Source organism: Schistocerca piceifrons, chromosome 4 (assembly GCF_021461385.2).
Source record: "Schistocerca piceifrons isolate TAMUIC-IGC-003096 chromosome 4, iqSchPice1.1, whole genome shotgun sequence".
In the NCBI taxonomy this organism is placed as follows: domain Eukaryota; kingdom Metazoa; phylum Arthropoda; class Insecta; order Orthoptera; family Acrididae; genus Schistocerca; species Schistocerca piceifrons.
In genome coordinates, this window is record NC_060141.1 from 656,282,224 (window position 1) to 656,299,808 (window position 17,585).

At 41.8% G+C, this 17,585-nt stretch overlaps 1 protein-coding gene across 2 annotated transcripts in view; it reads right to left on the reverse strand.

Moving 5' to 3' along the window:
- Positions 1-16,190, reverse strand: part of LOC124795023 (neurotrimin-like) — a 388,376-nt gene extending 372,186 nt beyond the window's left edge. Inside the window, exon 1 of one of the 2 annotated variants that reach the window (XM_047258789.1) lies at positions 15,986-16,174. In XM_047258789.1, coding sequence (XP_047114745.1) covers positions 15,986-16,043 — 58 coding nt within the window. In that variant the 5' untranslated portion in view covers positions 16,044-16,174. Of the gene's footprint in view, positions 1-15,985 lie in introns of both variants that reach the window. The other variant, XM_047258790.1, reaches the window with a different exon arrangement.
- Between the last annotated feature and the right edge of the window lie 1,395 nt (positions 16,191-17,585).

The following is a 17,585-nucleotide window of genomic DNA, read 5'->3' on the forward strand; positions in this document are numbered from 1 at the left end:
CGTGACACTTTGTGACGTCGTTAGCTGCTGATTTACACGCAGAAACAAAAGGCACAAGCACTTCGAGTACTCAATTTTGACCAGAAAGTCGCTCGCGTAAAACGCGCTTTAGATGCTTCCACGTGCATTAGAGTCTAGGAACAGCTCTTGTCCGGTTCAATCCACTGTCCGTCACTACACCATTTTCCTCTGCTTCTAACTCTTACTTATTTGTGTATTTATTTTCCCAAGCGAGAAAAATGACATTGCGCTATCTGTTTCTTTCAATTAGGCATCCGTCGTGAAAATGTTAGATGCAAGTTTTTAGAAAAGATAAAAGCAATAATGACACTAATATAGTGTTGAAAAACTGGTTTGATTGCACTCTCAATGCAAGTCTTTTCATGTCTATATAACTACTGCGTCCTAAATCGCTTTGACCCTAATTACAGTGCTGAACCTTGGACCCCTTGTGCAGATTTTACACCCCACGCTTCCCTCTATTATCAAATTAAATATTCCTTGATGCTTTAATATGTGTCCTGGCAATCTGTCCCATCTTTCAGCCCAGTTGCGCCACGTAGCTCTTTTCTCTCAAATCTGATGGAATACCTCTTCATGAGTAGTACGATCTACACATCTAATATTCAACATTCTACTCCTACACAACATTACAAGAGTTTCCGTTCTCTCCTTGTCTGTGCCGTTTATTTTCCTCGTTTCACTCTCTTGAGAACGTTACACACCAGGCGCAAAAAAGACTCCCTGACATATTAAAATCAGATGGTAAACTATTGCTCTTGTTCAGAAATGCTTTTCTTTCTTTGGAGCAGCTGGCATTTTACATATTTCTTTCTTTTAATTGAATCGTTAGCTATCTGAATACTCAACGTGAAGAGCCCCAATTCCTTAATTAATTCCAACAATATCACTTAATTTAATTCGACTAAATTTCCTTACCTGTGTTTTACTGTTCATGTTGATCCTGCCGGCCGCGGTGGTCTAGCCGTTCTACGCGCTCAGTCCGGAACCGCGCGACTGCTGCGGTCGCAGGTTCGAATCCTGCCTTGGGCATGAATGTATGTGATGTCCTTAGGTTAGTTGGGTTTAAGTAGTTCTAAGTTCTAGGGGACTGATGACCACAGATGTTAAGTCCCATAGTGCTCAGAGGCATTTTTTTGTTGATCCTGTTGCCTGTTTTCAAGAAGCTGTCTAGTCGGCTTGAAGAGTGTTCCGAATCCTAGAATTATAGTGTCACCAGCACATCTTAAGGCTACTGTTCTATTCGTGGCAATTTAATTCATTTACAAATTTAACCACCCTTTCCTTTGCTGTTTGATTTAGTACATAATGAATAACGTGCGGGATAGAGTTCCGCCATGTCACTCTTTCTCAACTGTTACCTATCGCTCATATCCTTCGAGTATCATAGTTTGGCTTCTGTACAACAAAGTTGTAGATAGTTTCCCACCCCTGTATTTTAACCCTGAATTCCAAAGGACATATTCCAATCAACATCGTAAAAAGCCTTTTTGAAATCTAAAAATGCCATAAATTTCGTTTTTTCTTCAGCCTGTCTTCCAAAGTAAGTCATTAGGTCAGTATTGCCTCACCTGTTTCTACATTTCTCCTGAACACCACCTGATATTTCATTACACCACATGATACTTCATTTCTTTCATTCGGGTGTAGATAAGCCGAGGTAGTATTTTACTACCCTGACGCGTTAAAAAGAATTTTCTGTATTAATCCTATTTCATACATCCCGCACACCAAGTGGGACAGTTTTCTCATGGCTGTTTCTTCCAAGCGTCATAACAGTTTTGAGGAAATGCGTCAAAGTGTTATTATTACAAAGACAATGACTGTAACAGTAAAGAGATGAATCGAGTTGATAGGTCAATTATTAGATTGCTGGGCAATAATGGTGCACGTACGAATAAGAATGGAATAGAGTGCGGATTTGGTCTAGTATTAATTAGGAAGAAGACAGAAATATTCAGATGAGATGAAAGCGAAGGATTGAAGGATACAAATCACAAAAGAAAGATAAGTGGCAAAATGATTTGATTTTTAAAGAGAAGAACAGAGAGGTAACTGGAGCAGAACAAAGGTGAAAGAGAATAAGAAAAGAAATGAGGATGTCCGTCGTTTCTCTGTGAGGAAAGACGTGGGAACACAACAGAAGTTTCCGGCCGAAATAGGTGGGGTAAATTTTGTTTTTTCTAAACTGCAACCCTGATGTGGATAGTAGTAATGGAGGATAAACTCAAGAATATTTTGCGGCATGCCCAGTTATTAATTTGATCCACTTTGGGCCTCTACTGCACTACACGATTCCGAAATACAGTTTTATGCTTGATTATAAGGAACTGCAACCGGCAGCCCTGTTTTTGTCATTTTCTGGAAATGCAAAATGGGTACGTTAACGGACTGTGGGTATTAGACAAATGATTTTAAAATAATAAAGCGACAAAATCTGGAACAATGAATGTTTATCTCGATGAAGTTGTCGTGCCTCCCCATGCTTGGCTTTGAAATGTTATGTCTTACCCCTCGTTGGAGGCAAAATATTATGACTTTCATACAAACAAGGATTCCGACTGAATAAACTATTGGTTGAGATTTACATTTACAGGAAAATTAAGTTTTGTAGGGTTGGTTTAGTGCTAAATGTCACCCAGAGGCATAAAGGGGCCTAAGGATGATTAATAATTGCTCCTCCAAATACTGAAAGAGATGAAAAAATCAGAAAAGGAACGTGATGAGCACTAACATAAACGAGAACAAGACCCGAGGGTACTGGTAAAGATGATAACCAGCCGGTTAAGAAAGTGGGCTAAGACCACGAATAACAGTCTGGACAAGATTGACGTCCATGTGATTCAAATAGAACAAAATTAGTATTGAAGCCAATCAAAATGTGTTTAGGGGTAAGAAGGAGGTTGGCTTGGCAAGACAAGAAGCGACCAATACAAGGAAATTAGATAAAGTGGCAAACAATCGTGACAGAATAGCCAGGCGCAATGCTAACATTAATTCATGCGATTGTGTCACAGAAACCAAATGGCAGTTATAAGAGTCGAGGGATACGGAAGGGAAGCAGTGGTTGGGAAGGGAGTGAGACAGGGTTTTAGCCTCTCCCCTATGTTATTCAGTCTGTATACTGAGCAAGCAGTGAGGGAAACAAAAGAAAAATGTGGAGTAGGTATTAAAATCCATGGAGAAGAAATAAAAACTTTGAGGTTCGCCGATGACATTGTAATTCTGTCAGAGACAGCAAAGGACTTGGAAAAGCAGTTGAACGGAATGGACAGTATGGACAGTGTCTTCGAAGGAGTGTATAAGTTGAACATCAACAAAAGCAAAACGAGGATAATGGAATGTAGTCGAATTAAATCGGGTGATGCTGAGGGAATTACATTAGGAAATGAGACAGTGCACTGCCGAATTGGAAGCGAGTGTTTCGCACAGCTGCAGCCTGCTTTTGAAGGTGGAATGCGGCACTCTACGTGAATTCTCGGGGCGTGCGGATCAGAACAGGGACTCTGACTCTGGGTTAATAGCGAGCACCCAGGGGCGATCTAGGATTTGATCACAAACGCTTCCACTCCGTTTTAAAATTTCAGGATTTTCGTGAGGACGGAAGATTTGTATGTCACAGTTCAGCAATACATTGCCTACTTCATGGCCATTGGCGGCAAAGTTAGAATTTATCTGTAAACATGTCGAGGGGCCAGCAGCCGAAAAAAATCCCGGTGCAGCGACAACTTTTCGTACATATCAGGAATTTGGAGACGCTTTCCTTACAACACAATGGTACCGAGAGATGCAAGAAAGAATAAAACAAGAAATTATTCAGTGGCCAGACCACGAATTGTCAGAATATAAGAACCCCATCAAACTGCTTGATGGACTCATTAAGAAAAATCAGTTCCTAGACGCACCCTGTATTGATAGCGAAATAATCAAGTTTTGCTTTTCAAAACTACCGAGTAATTAGCAGCGCGCACTGGTACACTAATGTGGCACGAACATCGAAACATTTAAGAGCCTAGTTAGGAAACTTGAGCTAATATTTGAGGCACAATCCGCTCGAGAACGAAGGAGAACTCAGAATGGGAACTCCCAGCAGCTCCACAGAAGTAAGGAGAGAAGAAATAAGAGAGATGGCGCGACCGGGAGGCAAGAGAATCGGGGATAGAATTTCAGACGGAGAGAAAACAGGTAAAAATTCGGTGGGAGGAATAGCGAGCGACACTATAAACGCATCTGGCGCGAAACGAACCAAGTTATCAGGAAAGCGAGGTAGTGGAAGGTTACCCACCAAACTCCACCAAGGAACAATGGAATCGTGGGTTGTGCGGAAAGGGTTCACCACAATTCCGAAATTGTTATCGGACCGACTCGAGCACGTATGCTAAATTATATGGACATTTTCGAGGTACGCTGGAAGAAAGAGAAGAAGTAACAAGGCAGGATCTCTGCCTCATGATTACTGCCGCCACTATGTGACATGAGACTGAATGGTATTTCCGACAGTGGCAGCTACATTACTGCAATATCGGAGGCAGTATACCAGACATGTTCTGAAAAAAGGATCTGGCCAACACAGTAGAGGAATAAGACGAAAATACAAGGGGCTCTGGCAGCATTTGCAAGCAATAAATACGCTTCATGCTCGATTAGAATTTGTGTGTCAAGGACACAAACTTAAAATCAGCTTCGTGGTCGTGCCAAATTTGGCAACAGACCTGATCATTAGGATGAATTTTTGAATGAACACAAGAGCAATCTTGACTTCGGAGGAGGAGAGGGTATGGGTTGCACTGACACTTCTATTTGCATTAAGTTTAAGGAGCACGCGATACAAGTGTAACCTTCTACCAGTTTCGTTAGACTTAATTGCATCAACTACCATTTCGGTTATCTGACGAAGTGTCCAAAGAAGCCAAGGAGCAGAATAAGGTAGTAGTGACCTGAGAAATTAGAGAGGTGATTGAACAGAAAATAGAAGCAGTACAATGCATTGAACATACAGAGACCAATGAATTACGGGACACGTTACTGCAGAACACACAAGTTTTCTGCGAAAAATTGGGATGATAAAGAATTTCCACTATGGATTCAAGACGTCCGCACAAGAAATTATTTGTGCCACCTTATCCAATTTCTCTGGTCTGCACAGATAAAATCGCTAAAGAGATTTCGAAAATGCTGACAAATGGGCTGACAGGACCTGTTAGGTCTACATATAACAAACTGCTCAAGGTAGTCGACGAGCCATATGGATCAGTTTAGCTCATCTTAAACTCCTGTAGGTGGCTTACTCTGGGGAAATTACTGGTGAGTGATCCCACGATTGGAAGTGTTGGAGTTTTCGAAGGGTCTCATCTGGACCGCTACAGAGAGAGAGAGAGAGAGAGAGAGAGAGAGAGAGAGACAGACAGAGAGTTTTATTGTAGACAAGAAGACCAGATTCTTGGTCAGCATGGGAGTGATTACTGTCACAGTAGCTCAGACTGGGTTTAGCAGACCCCATTTGTAATCATCAGTCTGAACAACTCATCATTCGAATCTGCGACTTGTCGGAAAATTATCCGCTGCCGCAACTCGTAACGGAGGTCGGCAACCCTGTTTGCAGCCTGCAGAGCAGCCCTGTGCTGATAGATGTGTACCCATGATTCGACTTTACAGTTTGGTAAAGCGTTCACAGCACCGGAAAAGTAGGGACCTGTTTATTCATGCTGATGTTCTCAGCTCCGGGCATTATCGCATTGTGACCACACCAGGAATCTTTCATATATGGAACTATCGATGAGTAATGTTACTCCACCACTGTTGTACAGTGTAGACAGCGCAATCAACTTTTTCGATCCACTTGAAATTCATTCCCGCCCACAACAGGTACAACGCGGTGTCTGTGTATCAACCACGTGGTTGAAGGCGCTGGCGGCCGAATTTTACGACGAAGGAATTTCTAAGCTCGTCCATCGCTATGATAAGTGCCTTAATTTAAATGGCAACTATGTAGAAAAGTAGTATTTAAGTGTGGCTTTCATCTGTATATAATAAAAAAATTCCAATACTTTATTTATTTTTAATTCCAAAACGTAATGTACTTTGTGGATAGCCCTCGTATGAGTGATAGGAATTGTGAGAGCTTAAATTGTGGAGGGGGGGGGGGGGGAGGGAGCAGATTCTACTTGCCCTTCTGATACAGATTTATATGAAATCAGGTGAACATCGCGTCTCTCCATCTCAGCACCTCGCAAGGTTACCAGATGAAGAGTGCTGAAAACATGGATATCAATTTTTATCAAAGGCAAAGCACCTTCTTATGATTTGTGGGACAGAAATCTCCTCGCGTGAGACACCACTTATTAGTGTTATTTTGTGATAAGACCTATTTCATTCAATGCCTTAAGAGACAAACTGACAGGAAAATTATTTGCTGTGAAGCACAGAGGAAGCGTTGATTCAGGTATCTATGACATGTTGATAAAAATAAATTTAGAGTAAAAGTTAGCAATTTCCAACAGTCATAAAACATTTGCGAGTCTTTAGTACAGGAAAATACCAATTTCAATGATGTTATTTATTGGTGTTAATGAGAATCACTCAAATAATTCAAATGCATTAGGACCAGTCAAACACTTGAAATAATCTCAACTTTTCAATTTACTCACACATTAGACCTGTGCAATACAACACTCCATTACCAGAATCTTACGACAGAGTAGCTTACGTGTGACCTGCTTAGGTTCTCTGGGAGTGTCTCGGCAGTCCTTAACTTGAAAACTAAGTATTTATAGGAAATATAAGGTGAGAACGAGCCTTTAGTGTCCTGGCAGCATCTTTGATTAGTAATTAATCTTCACGCGCTCGCGCGGGCGGTGAAGTGACCGCCTTTTTGCAATTTCGCGCCATACTTACTCCACAAAGGTACAGAGGCGGCGGGAGGGACATGCATTCTCTAGTTGCACTTTTTTCCGACAGATTCGAACACGTTCGGCGGTCAGTTTACCGCCTTGCAAGCGCTTACGAGACTTTGTTGTACTCGTCTACTTCGGAATGTAAGTATTTCTTTTTGTAATTCCCCTATAATTCCTCAATTTTATAGACTCTTCCAATTCTCTAGTGAATGTGCATTACTTTCTATAAATTTTACCATTCACAAAGTCTGTTTTTCTTTCTACTTTAGCACTTCGTCATTCTAAGAAATTTCTGTTGGCAAAAGTAACAATTATTTTTATTTTTTAAAGGGAACGACGAAACGTTACGTCTGATGACACATAGAATCTTGGCTGAATTGGAGAGAGAGGAAGCAGAGGGGAAAGGCCATGAGGAAGTCCTAGAAGATGACGTTTCCGATGACCCAGATTATGAACAAGAAGGGATTGAAGATGATATACATCAAAGTGAGTCGGAAATTGTTTGGAAAGCGGGGGAGAAAAATACATAGAACAACAAGACCTACCAACAAATGACATCAGATTTTATATAGGTAAGGACACGGAAACTATTTGGGCTAGTAGTGCCAATATTACCAGCACAAAATCAAAGTCAAAATATATAATCAAAACTCTACCAGGTCCTAGAGGACAAGCCAGACAATGTGAAACTCGACTGGAAAGTTTTCAGTGTATAATAACTCCTGAAATGGTAGAAGGGATCGTAAAGTACACGAATATTTATATTGAAAGGAAAAAATTGGCACGTCAAGCACTGGCAGAAGGAAGCAGTGACTCTGAAGTACGTGAAAGGGATTGTAAGCCGACAACAACGGCTGAAATGCCAGCATTGTTTGGTGCTCTGTTTATGGTTGCGGTCAAAAGAGGAAACGGTGCAAATTTCTCTGAATATTTCAATAACAATGGAACAGATCTAATAATTTTGCGAGCCAATTTCAGCCTAAATAGATTTAGATTTTTGCTACGAGCTGTAAGATTTGATGACCTAAACACGAGATTGGAACGTCAAGCAACGGACAAACTTGCTCATATACGAGAAATTTTGTCTTCTTTCATTGTTAACAGCTAAAAATCATTCAGTTTAGGGGAATTTGTCACTGTTGATGAGATGTTGGTTGCGTTTAGAGGACGATGTTCATTCATCCAGTACATGTCTCAAAAACCAGCCAAATACGGGTTAAAAATGTATGCATTGTGTGATGTACGCACTTTTTATACATATAATTTAGAAGTATACTGCAGAAAACAGGTGCCAGGACCTAACGTACTCTCCAACAAACAATACGACTTGGTCGCTAGATTGGTTGAATGCATAGAAGGAACAAATAGAAATGTAACAACTGATAATTATTTTTCAAGTTACCCGTTGGATGAATACCTCCTTACCAAAGACCTAACATTTTTAGGTACAATGAGAAAAAATAAAAGAGAAATTCCCCCGGAATTTGTGACAGTAAATGGAAATGCAGTGGCAGGAGACTACATGTTCGGTTGTCAAGACGACAAAACTTTGATTTCTATGATTACAAGAAAAGGAAAGCTGTAGTAGTGCTCTCCACAATGCATGATACCGACATCACTGATGAAGATACCAAAAAACCTGTACAAATCACAGACTATAATTCAACCAAAGGTGGAGTTGATACTAAAGATCTCATGTGCTCCATAATTTCACCATCAAGAAGAACACAAAGGTGTCCTGCATGTATATTTTTCCGCTTACTTGACTTGGTAGGAATAAATTCGTTACGCATTTTTCAATTCAACACAGGTAATATGAAAGAAAAAACGAGAAGACAATTCTTACATGCGTTATCTTTGGATCTGATGAGCGAAAATCCGAAAGAAAGAGCTAAATTGAAGCATTTACCAAAAGATTTGTTAGTATTTTTGGAAAATTACGGAGAGTGATGTAGTTTATCCAGCTGTATCAATCCCTACATGGAGAGGAATATGTTATTTATGTGGCTCAAAAGAGAATATAAAAGCAAAGCGAGAATGCGGTGAATGTGGAAGAAACGTTTGTCTACGACATTCAACAACGACAGTTACGTGCAATAATTGTTGTCAGCCTCAAAACGAAAATGAAATGGATACAGACTGATCAGCATTTTTCATCTGACAGAAATGTGACGTTTTCAATCAAAAATTCTTTTTTCAAAGCAAAATTGCCATTTCTTGGGACGAGTTAAGACAGTGAATAATTCTAGTCTTAAGTATTACATTATATAGTCCCAAAACATTACAATTAAAAAATGTTCTTATCTTTCATTTGGGTATTTGGCTTCCTTTTTGTATTCCATTGTATATTTTACTGCTAAATAAATAATTTTGATTACAAATGTGTTTGCAATATTGTGTGAGATACCCTATGTCGATATTTTATGGAAATATGACCTTTCAAAACGGAAAACCTCAAGAGATTGATGAAAACTCTCGGGCGGTCGGCCGACCGCCCGCGCGAAAGCTCTCGTGACTATTTCTAGCGCGAGCGCATGAAGGTTAAAACGTCCTCTGTTCCGCGTTCGAAACTCGCCACTGCGTAAATTATGATCAATAATCAGCATTGGCGATTGCAGACTTCCGTCGTAAGATGTCACCTCATTCTGACAACGGCCTTGTCAAATAGGGCGGAGGAGCGGACAGAGGTTCAGGGCACTCTCTTGTCCTAGGGGTGGGAAACTGCCCCTAAAGGCGGAAGAATCAGCAATGACAACGGCCTGAGGACGCAGAAGGCAATGGAAACCACAGATTACAGATACATAACGTGTATTCACAGGACATGTGGCCTGGAACTAAAGAAGTGTCACGATGATCACTCCATTGTCAAAAGATTCCGGAATAGTCCCCCATTCGTATCTCTGGGAAGGGTCTGCCAAGGCGGAGGTGATCATGAGAAAAAGACTGAATAACCAACGAAAGGATAACGTTCTATGGTTCGGGTTGTGAAATGTCAGTATCATGAACGTGGTAGGGAAGCTAGAAAATCTGAAAAGGAAAATGCAAAGGCTAAATCTAGATATAGTAGGGGTCAGTGAAGTGAAATGGAAAGAAGACAAGGATTTCTGGTCATATGAGTATAGGGTAATATCAACAGCAGCTGAAAATGGTATAACAGGAGTACGATTCGTAATGGATGGAAAGGTAGAGCAAAGAATGTGTTACAGTGAACAGTTCAGTGATAGGGTTGTTCTTGTCACAATCGACAGCAAAAAAACACCGACAACGATAGTTCAGGTATACATGCCGATGTCGCAAGTTCAAGATAAAGAGAGTGAGAAAATGTATGTAGCTATTGAAAGGGTAACACAGTGCATAAAGGGAGATGAAAATCTAACAGTCATGGGGGACTGGAATGCCGTTGTAGGGGCAGGAGAATGTGGTCTTGGGACAAGGAACGGACGAGGAGAAAGATTAATTGAATTCTGTAATAAATTTCAGCTAGTAGTAGTGAATACTTTGTTCAAGAGTCACAAGAAAAGGAGGCATACTTGGAAAAGACCGGGAGATAAGGGAAGATTTTAATTAGATTATATCATGGTCAGACAGAAATTCCGAGATTATGTACTGGATTGTAAGGCGTACGCAGGAGCAGATACAGACTCAGATCACAATGTAGTAGTGATGAAGAGTAGGCTGAAATGATTGACTGAAGGACTGACTCAGCATACAGGAAAGGCAAAACAACCTTCGTTCACATTAAAAGCAAGTGTGGTAAGATTAACAGTGCAACAGGAATTCCATTGATAAATGTAGAGGAGCTAACGGATAAGTGGAATGAGTGCATTGAAGCCCTCTAGGAGGTGGAAGATTTGTCTGATGTGATACAAGAAGAAACAGACGAGGTAGGGGATCCAGTATTAGTGGGCTTTGAAGAGAGAAGGGGTGGATAACATTCCATCATAATTTCTAAAATCGTTGGGTGGGGTGGGATGGGGTGGGGGGGGGAGGGGGAGAAGTGGCAACAAAATGACTATTCACTTTGGCATGTAGAATGTATGAGTTTGACGACGTACTGTCTGACTTTCGGGAAAATATCACCCACACAATTCAGAAGACTGAAAGAGCTTACAAGTGCGAGAATTAGCGCACAATCAGCTTAAAAGCTGACGAAATAAATCTCGGGTGAACAGCCTGGTATGAATGTGCAGAGGACACAATATTTCGGCAATCGACCACATTGCCATCATCAGGTGCGCTGATGTACTGACCGGCGGTGGGCCGGCGCCAGGTATATATAGGACAATCCCCTTCCGCTCCTCCCTCAGGCGCTTTCTATGAGTCGGTGCGGTCTGCGCCCCGCGCGCAGTCCAGGTACAGCGTCCATTCTCCCGCCGTCTGGGCGGTGCGTCCTAGGTCTTCTCGTTCAGGGGGGTCAGCCGGTACCGTTCTCTTTATTATTCCCTCCTCCCCCGAAGTCGGTACACTCTGGGAAATATCCTTTTTCTTCTTAATCTGGGTGATCGCAGGTTCCCACGCCTTGCTAAGGATGTAACTGCTGTCACAATTTATTTGTGGCTCCCTCTGATCTCTATGACTTCTTTGATGACACAGTCCCAGTATTTGGAGGTCTGTGTCAGGACTTTGGTTTGGTCATAATCCATGCTGTGGAGTTCCGATAGGCAATGCTCAGCGATTGCCGACTTACTGGGCTGTTGCAGTCTAGTGTGCCGTTCGTTGATGTTCTCGGCATCGGTTCTCAATGGTACGAATGGTTTGACCTATGGATACACCACCGCATTGGCAAGGTATCTGATAAACCCCTGAGTTACGTAGACCAAGGTTGTCCTATCCACTACCAAGAAGGCTCTTGGTTTTGCTTGGAGGACGGAAGAAGGTTTTCACTTGGTGTTTACGTAAAATGCATCCAATTTTTCCGGATAAGGCCCCACAAAACGGAATAACAGCCAATGCAGCCTCCTCCTGAGGTTCATCCTCAGTTTCCGCCGGTACTGCAGGTGTGGGATGTAGAGCCCTCCGAATTTGCCCTTCCCTCTAACCGTTCCTCCGAAACACGGTCTTCAGATGGTCCAATTCTTGTTGGAGACTGTCCCTGTTGGAGATGGTGTGAGCTCTGTGTACAAGAGTTTTGAGCATGGCATTCTTTTGTGTCTGGTGATGGAAGCTATCCGCATTTGTGTACAAATCGGTGTGCGTCTTCTTCCTATACACGCTGTGGCCCAAAGTGCCGTCAACTCGTCTTCTAATCAAAACATCTAGGAGAGAGAGCATCCCATCCGTTTCGATCTCCATGGTGAACTTAATATTCTCGTGTCTGGAGTTGAGATGTGTGAGGAAGTCTGCCAGTTTATCTCTTCTATGTGGCCAGATAATTAAGGTATCATCCACATATCTAAAACAACAGATGGGTTTTAGATGTGCTGATTCAAGAGCTTCCTCCTCGAAATGTTCCATGTACATATTTGCGACAACAGGTGAGAGTGGACTCCCCATGGCTACTCCTTCTGTCTGCTCGTAGTATTCACCGTCAAATAAGAAGTAAGTTGATGTCAGAACATGTCTGAAAAGGTTGGTGGTCGCTTCGTCAAATTTCTTGCTGATGAGTTCCAAGGATTCTTGTAACAAAACTTTAGTGAACAGAAATACCACGTATGTCAGATTCCTTAAGCGTAAGGTTGTTGAAGCGTCCCAGGAAATCCACGGAGTTACGGAAATGGTGTGTACATCTCCCAATGTAAGGACTAAGCAGTTGTTTGAGGTGCTTGGCGAGAAGGTACGTTGGAGCACCAATACTGCTGACAATTGGACGTAACGGAATCGATTCCTTGTGTACCTTCGGCAGTCCGTAGTCTCGGAGGAACAGCTGCCCTCGGGCGTAGCTTCTTGGTAATCTCGTCAGGGAAGGCGGAATCCTTGAGAAGCGGCAGAGTCTTCCTCTCGACCCTCTTGGTAGGATCTGTGTCAATCTTGCGGTATGCGCAGTCCCCAAGTAGGCTCCGCATCTTCTCAGCATAATCCTATGGTGAGAAGATGCGGGTCCTACTTGATGACAGCGGAACTGGAGTGTGGCTGCAGTGATCATTAAAAATAGGCTCTGTTCAAGAGTCGTTCCGCCTTTACGCTGTGACGAGACACCCGGAGTTTGGCCTGATTTGTACATGAATAAAACGTTCTCGGTTATCCAGCCGCGTCAATTCAAATAAAATGCTCGAGCTTTCGATGGCCACCTCCGCCATCGTCGTCAGGAGTTCACTGACTGCCGGGGCTGTTACGGTCTCTCGCTTATATAGGCATGATGACATCATCAGCAGCCAATCACATCGATCCAATGTGGCGCGCGCGCGTAAGTAGACCTGGTCAGCTCGTGGCAGCACCGGTGACGTCAGGTGGCGCCAGGGGGAGGCGCCACGTTTGAAACTGACGCTCCCGCGCCGCGCCTCTGTCTCTGCTTTCTTTCGATGTCCAACGCCCGTCCCCCTGCCCTGCTAAGTGTGTATCCCTGGTCTCTGTTGAAACTGTTTCTGTTTAGGCGAAACTCGGCCGCTTCCTGACTTGTACAGCTACGGCAGCTCCCCGGATTAATTTTCAAATTTTGACCTACTTGTCTGGTTGATCGTTTTCACATTTTTATTGCTCCGTGTTGCCACTCCGTTTGTTCGAGGGGTGTTCTAAATCGTCTGGGTGTTGAGTTTGCATCACTGTCAATCGAGAGTGGAATTAACTGCCCTAATTGATTTTGCTGTCAGTTTGTGATACTGTCACTTGTCACCGACATTCGACGAATTTGTAACTTATCAGAGTGCATTGCTACTTTCACGATTTGTCAATGAATTCCTCGCCTGCCTGCTAAAGATTAACTTTCAACTTAAGTTGGACTTTGCTGTACCACTTTTTGCCTGTGGGCGGTTGCAACTTCTTGAAAACCTCGAGCCGTCAAAGGGCGGTATTCTTAGTAGCTGAAAATGTGTGCACGGTCAAAGTCCTGAGTTGCTTTGCAGATTGCCTTTTCTGAATGTCAGTTTGATTCAAGCTGCCTTAACGGCAGAATTAACGTCAATTGTAGCTGCAGTTTATAACGCAATACCGAATTTAAGGAACTTAAAGCCGAATCTTATCTTCATTAGTTTTCTTCTTTTATGATTCTGTGTTTTACCGTTGTGGTGATTTGTTTAAGTGAATTGTATATTAATGTTGGTTTTGTGTGTTATAGAAGCTGTTGTATTGTACTGCCAGTGATGGTTGTCGTTTCCGATTGGGTCCCGCACACGAAATTCAGACGGGCGGACGACGATGAATTCCAACGTCAATAGTGTGCTAATTTGTGTTTACTCTTTTCAGGCTGCTGCATTATGTAATGATCTGTAAGCTACAGATTCTTTGGTCATTAATCAGGTTGTTTAATTGTATTAGAGAGTTTTGCTGTTACGACGATTTGCATTCGATTAGTTTGAAAGCTTCTAGCTTGCTATTAACTGTGTTACATTATTGACTTTCATAAGGAACTATTTTTCCTGGGTCAACATTCGTTCATTCAACATACATCGGTAGTTAAGTTCTTGTAATTTTAATTGTGAAGTTAATTCTATGTAACAGAAATTCTGTTTATATATAAAGTTTTGGGCCATAAGGCTGTTTATCTTTCACACTTTCAAGAATTGTTTGCTTAAATAGGGGGAAATTTTTTAAAATTTTATTATAAATTAATACTGTAACAACTGAGGGTATCACCTGTTGTTTATGATAATATTATTCTGTAACTGTGTTGTAACCAATATTTGCTCTCGGTTTTGTCAATTTTTTTTTTTTTACTGTATCCTCAAATTGTGGCTCAGTATTTCGCCCCAGCACCCTTGTGCCGTGCTCCCTACCTTATCAACGCCTATCTCCCGAACTGAAAGGTTTGATCCAAACTTTTCACAGCTTTGAAAGTATTACGTTTGATTGCGGGAACAAAGCTCTTTTATATATTGTGTATGATTTGCTGTTAAGAACATAGTAAAGTTTACACAAACGATTTCTTTTACTGTGTGACTACAGAAAGGAGTGTAGAAAACTTTGAAAATTTATTAGGAAAAAGAACGAAAGCATATTAATGAACTTTTTTCTAGAATTGAATTTACGTAAAATAACATGATCAGTGAAATATTTCTGCTTCCATTAAAAGCAATTTTAACCAAAAAAAGATGCGAGTAGTCCTAGTCATGTGTTCACATGCATCCATTTTACAAAGATACAAGCAAAACCTATAATCAACAATAAAACTTCAATAACACAAAATTCCTTGATAACAAAGCGGCTGCAACGTATGATCCGTGGAATACCTTTGAACAACAAAGTTATAGAATAGCTGTGCGTTTCCGTAGCTGTAATAAACAGAATACAAAGAAAATAATGGTTAAGGATAAGATATTTTCTCCTACCATTAGCTTAATTATACTAGAATCTACGAACGCCCTGTAACATTGGATGAAGAGGTCACAAATATAGATGCGAAGAAAAAATCACTCTAAAATAGTGACCACTCTGAATCTATGTAGTGAACACGTGATGAGATTTTGCGTTCAGTCTCATCGCATTTAACCGCTCCTTGCTACTGCAATGCGGCGTGACATGACGCAAACTAGAGCGTAATAGTTGCCCTATACCTACTGTGGCAGCGTTTGAAGTATATAATAAAATGAAAAATCTACAACCGATCTTACGATATTATTTTATGGCTACCAGTTTCGGTTTTCAGCGCACAACTTCAGGCGCTGAGGGCGTCAACTCCAATCGTATATAGGATTCATCAACCACAACGTCTTTATTACAGGTAGTCTGCGAAAACAAGTTCATATATGTTGGCCACTGACGAATCGTGTATACGATTGGAGTTAATCCCTTCAACGTCGGTTAAGGCCTGAAAATGGTGCACTGAAGCGCCAAAACTGGTAGCCATATAATAGCTGGGATCATAAGGACGGCTGCAAGTGTTTCACTTTGTAATGTAAATGGACGGCCGAACTTCCTCAGACCTCCAATCAAAAGGATGGACATCTAAAAACTGCTTAAAGTGTCCACTGACGACTTACCCACGACCTCGAGGTATCCGACTTGGCTCTTCATGGGGTCGGTGTTGATCTGGCACATGTACCAGCCGCGGTCTGACTCGCGCACTTCTCGGATCTGCAGGTACCACGTGCGCTGGTCACTGTGCGTGACGCCGATTCGGTGGTTCTTGGTGATGACGTGCGTGGCGATCGTCAGGATGGTCTGCGTGTCCACCCGCAACCACGCCACCTGCCGGCAGAGCAAGTGTTTCGCACGTGTTACACCTTGAACGAAATTCTTCACCAGAACATACTAGAACTTGGACAATATGAGATACCTATAAGGTTCTACAAAGATTACGCGTAAGAACTTGCTTCTCTTCCATAAGGAGTTGTAAGAGGTCCGAGCAGATGTAATTTCGATGTGTTGCTCATGCGCTGCCTGCGATATGCAAGGTATAAGAGAATCGCTGACCAGAGAGCAGTGTTGACTGAGTAGGAACTGTGTAGCTGTAGCACTAAGTCGTTGCTAGTGACTAGTCTGCAGTCTGCTCTGGTCTGGTATAGTGTATCGTGTTGGCTGGGCCGGTCGCGGTGCAGCGATACCGGAGCCTGAGTATTATTGTATATGGTAAAAAGCAGCCTCGCGCATATCTAGTAATGTTATCCGAACTCCCGTGCAAATGTTTTAAAAATGTCCTAATAATAATCTTTGTCATATAAAGTAATTTTTTTACAAGCATTCATTTCAATTTAAAGAATTTACTAATTTCTCCAATCCATGATCATTCCGATTGTTGCAAAAGAAAAATCAGTTGCTTCCTTTCATAAATGACAAATCCATCGGCCAGTATTGCACAGAGCTGTGCCGGAAAATTTTATTGTAAGAGAAGATATATTCGGCAATTTTATTGAGGTAAGAATTTTTCCTTTTTTTATTCAGAATGATCTTACAGGGCCATGACACAGCACTGCTGTCGTCCAAAATTTACCAGGTTACTGAATTTATTTTTTATTACGAGGTTTAAGAATTTTTCTGTTTCGAGCTTACATTAAATGAGAAAAGAATTTTGTGGGTACATTAAATGTGAATGCATTTCTATACGGAGATTACAAATGGGAACCAAATTTTGTTCTGAGGTTACACTAAAATTAGAATCACTATCCAAAATATTTATTTTATTATTATTTTTTGTGGGGAGGTTACAGAGTTTGTCGCAAATCTCTGGAGCAGCTAACCATTGGAAAAAGACGGTGGTCATTCCCGTTTCCAAGAATGGCCTCAGGACAGATGCACACATTTACAGACTTACATCGTTCTATGACATTTTTGGAGAACGAAAATCTCCCAACCGGGCGCTGTGGCCGAGCCGACCTAGGCGCTTCAGTCCGAAAGCGCGCTACTGTTACGGTCGCAGGTTCGAATCCTGCCTCGGGCATGGATGTGTGTGATGTCCTTAGGTTAGTTAGGTTTAGGTAGTTCTAAGTTTAGGAGACTGATGACCTCAGATGTTAAGTCCCATAGTACTTAGAGCCATTTGAACCATTTTTTTGAAAATTTCCCCTGTAGAAACCGACGTGGATTCCGCAAACAGAGATCTTGAGAAACTCCTCCATGAGATCCATAACGCTGTAGACAACG